At 37.1% G+C, this 11,056-nt stretch overlaps 2 protein-coding genes across 2 annotated transcripts; one reads left to right on the plus strand and one right to left on the minus strand.

The window, feature by feature from the left end:
• Nucleotides 1-1,279: 1,279 nt before the first annotated feature.
• Nucleotides 1,280-2,250, minus strand: LOC114460900 (transmembrane protein 238-like). The gene is made up of 3 exons (XM_028442771.1): nt 2,151-2,250; nt 1,628-1,791; nt 1,280-1,443 (listed from the first exon to the last, which is right to left on the minus strand). Exons 2-3 carry the CDS (start codon nt 1,776-1,778, stop codon nt 1,280-1,282), a joined length of 315 nt encoding a protein of 104 aa, XP_028298572.1. The 5' UTR covers nt 1,779-1,791; nt 2,151-2,250.
• Nucleotides 2,251-5,785: 3,535 nt separating this feature from the next.
• LOC114460902 (coiled-coil domain-containing protein 106-like) lies at nt 5,786-10,351 on the plus strand. The gene is made up of 5 exons (XM_028442772.1): nt 5,786-5,876; nt 7,984-8,121; nt 9,174-9,383; nt 9,448-9,608; nt 10,196-10,351. The coding sequence occupies exons 1-5, from the start codon at nt 5,786-5,788 to the stop codon at nt 10,349-10,351; spliced, it is 756 nt and encodes a 251-aa protein (XP_028298573.1).
• Nucleotides 10,352-11,056: the final 705 nt, after the last annotated feature.

Raw genomic sequence — 11,056 nt, forward strand, 5'->3', positions numbered from 1 at the left:
TAGTGAAGAAGTTGTATCGTGACATCCCTACTATTGAAGTCTGTGTTTGTATTTGAATGTGTTGACGTTCTCAGTTCTTCCTCAAAGTCGTCTCTGTTTTTCAGACTCTGGATTGATTGGTTTAGCTTTATTTTTTAGTCTTCCTGGATTTTAAGACAAACGTTTTGTTCTCAGATTGACCTTTGACCCCCCCCCCCCCCCCCCACAGCAGGTTTAGACTGACTTAGTGAAGGAGAAGCTCTCACTGACAGATTAATCATGAAAGGAGGATTTGTTTCACTCGTCTTTAGTTTCAATCATTGTTTTCAACTCGTGGTTCGCCCATAGGAACAGAAACATTAAAGATAGTGCTTTTATTTTGAAGGGGATTAATTTAAACTGTTGTTTTTATTCCTCTTTCAAAGCAAATTATTTTAAGAATCTCTTCATGGTTTAATCAGAATAAAAGTTAATTTTGTCACTTTTTTATTTTATAAAAACACTTAAGATTTCATTTATTCAGAGTTTATGGAATAAAAACTGCTACACACATTATCTAAAGCAGAAATGGACAAGTTTTATCACAGGGGGGCGGAGCCACAAACATGTGATTGTATCTGAAGGTCACATGATCAACATTCATGTTAGTATTTAGAATAAGAACCAATCAGAGTTTTATTACAGGAAACTACTATTTTTTGTAGTAATCTTGTGTATATATGTGTACTCATCTTATTTGTTTTTGGAGTTATTTTTGTGTGTATTTCTAATTTTTTGTGTACACTAGTTATTTTGTGTATTTTTGCCCTAATTTGTGTTGTGTTTTTCTTGGGTATATGATAATAATCTTGCTTATTTTGGGAAACATTTTGTGTTTTTTACTTTGACGGCCCGCATTAAATTTGAGTGAGGGCCACATTTGGCCCCTGAGCCACCAGTTGCCCATGTCTCTAAATTGCCTGTGGACATTAGTGTGTGCGTCACACACACACACGTGTCTTTATGTGTGTGAATAAAACATGTTTTAAACTAGATTTGATGTTAAATGTGATTAAAACAGTGAGATTTATTAAAAGGTTTTTATTGAAATGTAACAGAACAACCATCAGTCTAAAATACTGTAGGAGTACACACGTACACACACGTACGTACACACACGTACATACACACACACACACACACACACACACACACACACACACACACACACACACACACACACACACACACACACACACACACGTACACGCACGTACACACACACGTACACACACGCACGCACACACACACACACACATGATCACACTGGTCCTCTGTGTGAGCGTATCTTGCGGCTCAGGTTTCTGGCCAGTCTGTCCACAGCGCTGCTGATGTGTCCCACCTCCTTCCTGGACGTCAAACCCTCCATGTTCCCACTGTACCAGAGAACCCAGCCCGCCAGGGACGCCACCACCAGCAGAGCACCTTTAGAGAGACACACACACACCTATGTCACACACACACACACACACACACACCCACCAGCAGAGCACCTTGAGAGAGACACACACACACCTATGTCACACACACACACCAGGGACGCCACCACCAGCAGAGCACCTTTAGAGAGACACACACACACACACACTTACGTGTCGCACACACACACCTGTGTACACCAGCATGTCTCCGTAGTCCTGACCCTTGACCTCTAGCCGGGCGAACACGCCCACCACCAGACTGGCCCCGCCCAGTAGGTCCATGAACACAGCAAACACCAGCGCCACCTTACAGTGGGACAGACCATCACAGAGCGCCATGGGGGAGGAGCTACTGGGAAGAGGAGGAGGAGCCACAGCATCAGGACTCGTTAGACAGTCACAGGATAACATGATGACCAAACTGACCATACCATTGTCTCTACTGTCAATCATAATATTGTCAATTTAAAGTTTTAACCGTTGATTTTAGATGTTTTTATTAATGTTTAAACTGTTAAATGTTTTAATCATGTAAAGCACATTACATAGTCTAACAGCAGCTGCTCTGAGTGTCACATGATAACATGATGACGAGACTGACTCTAACAGCAGTAGAAACTCCTCCGTGTGTGTGTGTGTGTGTGTGTGTGTGTGTGTGTTCCTAATGTTTCTATTTGTCATAAACTAAACAATAAATACTGATAAACTCACTCTTTGTTGTTCTTCTAAAGCTTTTATTTCCACCGTCTCTGCACCTCTGCTTTACTTCCGCATTCACTTCCAAAGCCACGCCCACAAATACCTACCTGTGCGCAACTTTTTTTTTTTTTAAACAAATAAAAACTTTATTAACGTTTTAACAGATTTATAACAACTCTAAACCAAATGAAGTGTAATTAAACACAACATATCACATTTGGAGGATTCATAATTAATTAAATATGATATAATACATAAATATAATTGATCTTTTCATACTTTGTTGGGTAATTACTTAGTATTAGTTAGTTATATAGTTAGTTAACATTAAACATGTTATTCTGTTACCATAAAGATGATGGAGATACTATGTTGTTTTGTTTGTTTTTATGTTTTTATGTGTTTCCTTTCACAAACAAATAAATAAATAAATATATAAGTAATTATTTGTCATTTGATTTATTATTAATTTATTACTTACATAATGTTTAGCACAAATAGATGTTAGATCATAGTACTACTATTTATCATAATGATAATATAATAATAGCTTAATAATGATGACGATAATGTTTTTCACCGTAAAGTTGGCCCCGCTCTGCGCATGCGCGCTTCACAGGTGTGCCCTCGTGTCGTCACTTTAATAATCAGGTCATTGATCGGTCACTGCTGTGTTACTGAGAGCACGAGACGCTTATTAACACGTTTCTACCGCGAGGACATTTAACATGGAGCACGAGACAGGCCCGGACCACCCCTACCCCCCAGGTAAGATTATATATAACACCCCTACCCCCCAGGTAAGATTATATATAATATAATACCCCTACCCCCCAGGTAAGATTATATATAATACACCTACCCCCCAGGTAAGATTATATATAATATAATACCCCTACCCCCCAGGTAAGATTATATATACTATAATACACCTACCCCCCAGGTAAGATTATATATACTATAATACACCTACCCCCCAGGTAAGATTATATATAACACCCCTACCCCCCAGGTAAGATTATATATAATATAATACCCCTACCCCCCAGGTAAGATTATATATACTATAATACACCTACCCCCCAGGTAAGATTATATATACTATAATACACCTACCCCCCAGGTAAGATTATATATAACACCCCTACCCCCCAGGTAAGATTATATATACTATAATACACCTACCCCCCAGGTAAGATTATATATAACACACCTACCCCCCAGGTAAGATTATATATAATACACCTACCCCCCAGGTAAGATTATATATACTATAATACACCTACCCCCCCAGGTAAGATTATATATAACACCCCTACCCCCCAGGTAAGATTATATATACTATAATACACCTACCCCCCAGGTAAGATATATATAACACACCTACCCCCAGGTAAGATTATATATAACACCCCTACCCCCCAGGTAAGATTATATATAACACCCCCACCCCCCAGGTAAGATTATATATAATACACCTACCCCCCAGGTAAGATTATATATAATATATTACACCTACCCCCCAGGTAAGATTATATATACTATAATACACCTACCCCCAGGTAAGATTATATATAACACCCCTACCCCCCAGGTAAGATTATATATAATATATTACACCTACCCCCAGGTAAGATTATATATACTATAATACCCCTACCCCCCAGGTAAGATTATATGTAATACACCTACCCCCCAGGTAAGATTATATGTAACACACCTACCCCCCAGGTAAGATTATATATACTATAATACACCTACCCCCCAGGTAAGATTATATATAACACCCCTACCCCCCAGGTAAGATTATATATACTATAATACACCTACCCCCCAGGTAAGATTATATATAACACCCCTACCCCCCAGGTAAGATTATATATAACACCCCTACCCCCCAGGTAAGATTATATATAATACACCTACCCCCCAGGTAAGATTATATATAATATATTACACCTACCCCCCAGGTAAGATTATATATACTATAATACACCTACCCCCCAGGTAAGATTATATATAATATATTACACCTACCCCCCAGGTAAGATTATATAGACTATAATACACCTACCCCCCAGGTAAGATTATATATAATATATTACACCTACCCCCCAGGTAAGATTATATATAACACCCCTACCCCCCAGGTAAGATTATATATAATATATTACACCTACCCCCCAGGTAAGATTATATATACTATAATACCCCTACCCCCCAGGTAAGATTATATGTAACACACCTACCCCCCAGGTAAGATTATATATATTACACCTACCCCCCAGGTAAGATTATATATACTATAATACACCTACCCCCCAGGTAAGATTATATATAACACACCTACCCCCCAGGTAAGATTATATATACTATAATACACCTACCCCCCAGGTAAGATTATATATAATACACCTACCCCCCAAGTAAGATTATATATACTATAATACACCTACCCCCCAGGTAAGAGTTTAAACATACAATTAAGACTTTAAACCAGTAAGTATGACTTATTAACTCACTGTAATGATATAAATGGACATTCTACTATGCAGCTATGAGTTAATAACTCACAGTTCAGACTAAATCAGATGTATTACCTAGAGGTTTACTGAATACCCAATAGAAACAGTTTAAAATCAACATGGTGGGGGTCATTGATGATGAATGATTTGTTTTTAGTGTGTTTCCTGGTCTCCAGCAGTGATCCAATAAGGAGGCTTTAAATTACAAGCTGAGCATTTCATTTTTTTAAAGTTGGATTCAGTTCCGTAAACGTTCCGAAGGACCTTCCTGTTTACTTTGAGTTTGTTCATCACATGACTGAGTGTTGTCTGCTGCCTACGTCACAGATGACTGGCAGTCTTCCTAAAACAGCTGCCAATGTAATACAGACGTTACGATAGGTCAGAAAGCTGCCCGCTCCAATCAGCAGTGTGTCTGCTACCATCATTTCAATCATGTAGACGTGTTCCACGTCCTCAACGTAAAGTCTGGACAGACCCTCCACTGATCCCAGGAGTCAAGCTCGTATCCAGCTGTAAACGTTCCGTCTGGACAAAAACAGCTAAACTAAAATATCCCATTTTAATTCATTTCTATTTTTATCTATTATCCAAAAAAGTTTTTATATTTTACAGTTTTACAGAAAAAAAAGATTTGTTTATTTAATAATGGAAGGATTGCATTTAATATATTTACTCTTTGAATGTTTGCAGTTTGAACACATTGAGATGTTTTCATGTAAACAGGTTGTTGTGTGTTTGTGTGTGTGTATGTGTGTTGTTGTGTTTCAGAGCACTACCTCCCTCAGTCTGCAGCCCCCCCTCCTTCTGCTGGGAGTCTGTATTTAGACGCCTATGAGGTGGGCTTCCCTCTGGGTGTGAACGTGGAGCGACCCACGCCCTACCACCTCCACCCAGGTACAGCAGCACGCTCTTATTGTGACTCCGAGGGGAACATTCCTCCTCCTGATGGTGAGCATCAGTCAGAAAGTGACCCAGCGCAGAGGCAGTGAACAAACTGTGTGTGTGTGTCTGTGTGTGTGTGCAGAGGCGGCGCAGGAACCTCCCTCTCCGTACAGCCCGTTCATCCTTCTCTCCAACCTGCGCGCTCACCTTTACGTTTCTCTGGAGAAGAACGGATGGATGCAGAAACGCATCGAGGAGCTGGAGGAGGAACGCAACTTCCTGCGCTGTCAGCTGGACCGATTCATCGTTAGCATGCGCACAGCGGAGGGTGAGCGAGCTCAGTGTGTGTGTGTGTTTAGTACGTTTGTCCGTGGGGCGGTGCAAGTATTGGAAACCAATAGTGATAAAGTTTGTGAGCGCTGATGAGCAAAGTGACCAAAAATATGTAACAGGTGAAAAAAACCAGGCAAGAAAAAATAGTGAAAAGTGACTAAAACAGACCTAAAGCAGTAGAAATGGGCAAAGAAAGTTAGTATGTAATGGAAAAATGTAGTCACTTTATTTGTTCACTGCTATCATAGCAATATGATTCTGATTTAAAGTTTACATGAGAGAAGACACAGTCAGATTAGTGTACATCTATGTGTTGTCTAATAATCTAATGATAATCTAATGATAATCTAATGATAATTTAGTGATAATCTAGTGATAATCTAATGATAATATAGTGATAATATAATGATAATCTAATGATAATATAATGATAATCTAGTGATAATATAATGATAATATAATGATAATATAATGATAATCTAATGATAATATAATGATAATCTAGTGATAATATAGTGATAATATAGTGATAATATAATGATAATCTAATGATAATATAATGATAATCTAATGATAATCTAGTGATAATCTAGTGATAATATAATGATAATCTAATGATAATCTAATGATAATATAATGATAATCTAGTGATAATCTAGTGATAATATAATGATAATCTAATGATAATATAATGATAATCTAGTGATAATATAGTGATAATATAGTGATAATATAGTGATAATATAATGATAATATAATGATAATATAATGATAATCTAATGATAATATAATGATAATCTAGTGATAATATAATGATAATATAATGATAATATAATGATAATCTAATGATAATATAATGATAATATAATGATAATCTAGTGATAATATAGTGATAATATAGTGATAATATAATGATAATCTAATGATAATATAATGATAATCTAATGATAATATAATGATAATATAATGATAATATAATGATAATCTAGTGATAATATAATGATAATATAATGATAATCTAATGATAATATAATGATAATCTAGTGATAATATAATGATAATATAATGATAATATAATGATAATATAATGATAATCTAATGATAATATAATGATAATCTAGTGATAATATAATGATAATATAATGATAATATAATGATAATCTAGTGATAATCTAGTGATAATATAATGATAATATAATGATAATATAATGATAATCTAGTGATAATCTAATGATAATATAATGATAATCTAATGATAATCTAATGATAATTTAGTGGAGGATCTGGAGTGTGGTCCCAGTCCAGTCCTGGAATTATAAGAATTTATTGATTCTGATTCCATTATTGATTGTCATTGGGTGATGGGATGAAATAATTCAAATGGATTTGTTTACTTTAACTCTTTATTATATTATCTTTGTTTCTTTAATTTCCTGCAAGAATATCAGCTTTATTTTAATCCACCAGATATAGATTGTTTTCACTGGATAATAATAAATACAATATATGACAAACATTTGAGAATATTTACAGTTCTCATTTTGAACTTGATCCAAAAGTAATTCAGACATAAAACAAATAATTATTCTGTAAAAAAGAACATATTAATATTGTTTAATTGTCAGGAAGGATAGGAGATGGTTCTGGTCTCCAGCTGTGGAGAACACACTGTGTTCACAGATGTTCCTCAGCTAAAGCTGACACCATTGGTAATGTTCTTCACCCACCACCACAGGGTGGCGCTGTCTTTAGTTGTGATGGGAGGAAGGTTTCCTTATAGTTGGACTTCTTTAGACCATGTAGGGCGTATAAAACACACGTTAACGGAATCCACCAATCAAAACGGAATTCACTGTTAAACGTGGAAATGGACAGAATCAGCATGAAACGTTTTTTTATGGAAAATAATTTCCAGGGGGGACTGCTCATCAGGTGCCCCTCCCCCCCAGCCTGGCTGCTTCAAACAGGCTTTTGATTCCCATTCCTGTGTGTGTGTGTGTGTGTGTGTGTGTGTGTGTGTGTGTGTGTGTGTGTGTGTGTGTGTGTGTGTGTGTGTGTGTGTGTGTGCGTGTGTGCGTGTGTGTGTGTGTGCGTGTGTGTAGATTGTTTCTCTGAGGCTCAGCGGGTGGTGAAGGTTCAGCCCGTCTCGTCTCCTCCTCCTTCACCGATGACCACACGCTCAGGAATGACCCTCAAACGTCTGCACAAACCACGAGCTCGCTGCAGCAGCGCCATCCCCCGTACGCACACACACACACACACACACACACACACACACACACACACACACACACACACACTACAAATACGTCTTCAATTTTCCATGTTCAATTACAACTCATTTCATGATTACGTTGACTGACATTTTTTCCAATTACAATTCAAATTGCAATTATTATTTTTGCCCTGAAAGTCAATTACAATTACGTTCTCAATGATGAAATTTCAATTAATTCCTGGTCCTTTAATAAATTCCTCTTGTGTTAGCTTTCTGTTAGCATCTCTAATGCTAACAGCTTAGTTTGACCCATGTCTATAATCATCTGTAAAATACACTAATAAATATTATCTATCATCTCATTAGTTTATCATCTATTGATTACCTTGTTAGACTTCCTAATCCATGATTATATTGATATTAATATTTATAGTGTGGACGTCTGAGGCTTTTTTCTCAGATTTATATATTTTTAAATGGTAAAATGATCCTGAAGAGAAGTGACAGGTAAACTTTAATCTGAAACATATTTTAACAATTATTAACTACGTATGTGTGAGACATGGATTCACTAAAGGATGATAAACCTGTTGCTTTCCTAACTGGAGGTCTGAAAATGCGATCCCACCTGGTTGTGGGCAGTGCTACATTTATAATGATGTCCAGGTTTGATGAATTGCATTGTTTCCCTGCATTCATTTATTTGCATGTCCTCCTCCCACACACTCCTGATTCTCTGAGCTTTGTGTTAGTGCGTGGAGGAGTGACGTTTTAATTACCCATAAACCTTTAGTGATCTGACCCATACAAATAGAACATTGTTTTCAAATCATAATTCACAACTTTTATAGGATTTTTACTCCACCTACAATTAGTTTCTGATGTCAATTATAATTCATTCATGATTAAAGCAGCAGCAGTTTTTTTCAATTGCAATTATAGTTACAATTATAATTATGCCAAAATTGTAATTACACACACACTGAAAGTAGTTTTTATTCTTTTTGCGTGTGCGTGCGTGTGTGTGTGTGCGTGCGTGTGTGTGTGTGTGCGTGCGTGTGTGTGCGGCTGCAGTGAAGCAGGAGTTCCATCTGGAGGAGGAGAAGTTCTTCACTGATGAAGAGTACATGGAGGAGGAAGAGGAAGAGGAAGAGGAGGAGGGAGGGGCGGAGTCAACCATGGAGAAAGGCTCCAAGAGGAAGGTCAAAGGTCGGAACGACAGAGAACCCCGGATGAAGATGAGGAGGATCTTTAGGATCACTCACGGCAGAGAACGACAGAGAGGTAAAGGATGGATGAAGGATGGATGATGGTTGGATGATAAATTGACGGTGTGTGACGTGTACAGTGAAGGACCCTGAGGGCGTGTTGATCCGCTATAAGAAGATCCTGACCACGTACCAGAAGGTGAGGAGCATGTCTAGAGCGTTCCAGATCCACGGGGTGGACCGTAACACCATGGCCTCCACCTCCCCCATCGCTGAGATGCTGCTGGTCGCCCCCGAAAAGGTACGACCACACATAACACGCCCCAAAAACCAGTACGGCTACGACTTAGTCCTGGAGCACAGCGACATGTGAAGAGTTAAAAACATTAAAAACATTAGAGAGAAGCAGAACATCATCACAGCTCCAGATCCATCAAGTCACAAAAAATGGTGGAAAGGGTGGTGAAATGGGATTTTAAAAACCACATTAGAGTGGATAATGGAATTTAAAAATGTAGGAAAATTACTTTAAACCAGTGTTCCTCTTTTCTCTTATTTCTGAATCCTAGTCATGCACATTAGAAAATGTGCAGAAAAGACATTAAAATGTGATGTAAAAGTGTCAGAAATGGGAGAAATGTAGCAAAAATACAATAAAAGGAGCAAAAATATGGCAGAAAAAGTGATGAAAATAGTTTAAAATATGGTGAATTTGGTGTAGTTGTAGAAAAAGGATAAAAATACGTAAAAATGGGCTCAAAATGTTCAAATAATATTCTTAGTTTCTTGAAGGCATCTGGGGACCCTCTCTCAGTGTCTCCTGACTCCAAGGTTGAGAACCATTGGCTTGCTGCGATTCTGCTGAGTCACCACTCTTCCTGTTTCCAGCTGGCTGAGGTCGGGGAGTTCGAGGCTCCCAAAGAGAAACTCCTGGATTACGCTCGTCGCTGCTATAAAACCATGGACGAGTCGACTCACGCTAAGGTTCAGAGCATGAAGAAGACCCACAAACTGCTGCCCATCTCATACCGATTCAGGAACTGACTCACAAACTTCATTTAGAGGTGGAGTCAGTGACTTGGCAGAAAACTGAGTCAGAAATGCAATAAAAATTAAAAAACGACCTCAGAGTTAAAAACTGAACTGAGTCAGACTTGATTTAAAAAACCAAGTCCAGATAAAAAATGTAGGAACTGAGTCACAGATTTATTTAAGACTTTAGTTGGAAACTGCATCAAAAACTCCATTTTTGAAACCAATTTTCAAACCAAGTCAGAAACAGGATTTAAAACCAGGTCTAAAACGTGATTTAAAAACTGAGAAACTTTGAGTTGGAAAATTGAGTCAAAATCTTACTTTAGAAACTGAGTTGGAGAAATATTTACACTATATTTACATGATGTGAATTAAACAGTTTGTTTGTTTGATTCTATGCTTTAGTTTGAGAAGTGATGTTTGCTGAAAGTCAGAATCTTTATTTAGAAACAGTGAAAGTATTATTACTTGTATTTATTTATATATTTTTTGCTTTATTTTGTAAATAAGTGAAAGATAAACGGCTGCTTTCTACATCTACTCTGTTACAGTTTGTGTATTTATTTATTTTTTTGCTTTATTTGAAAAGTTTTTTCCTGTGTTTTTGCACATTGACAATAATTTTGTCCTTATAGTTTATGTTTTTTTTTATTATCAGAGGGATTGTATTTGTTTACATATTATTTAAAACAATGCAAACATTGTTTATTTTCT

The sequence above is a fragment of the Gouania willdenowi genome, unplaced genomic scaffold (assembly GCF_900634775.1).
Source record: "Gouania willdenowi unplaced genomic scaffold, fGouWil2.1 scaffold_85_arrow_ctg1, whole genome shotgun sequence".
In the NCBI taxonomy this organism is placed as follows: Eukaryota; Metazoa; Chordata; class Actinopteri; order Blenniiformes; family Gobiesocidae; genus Gouania; species Gouania willdenowi.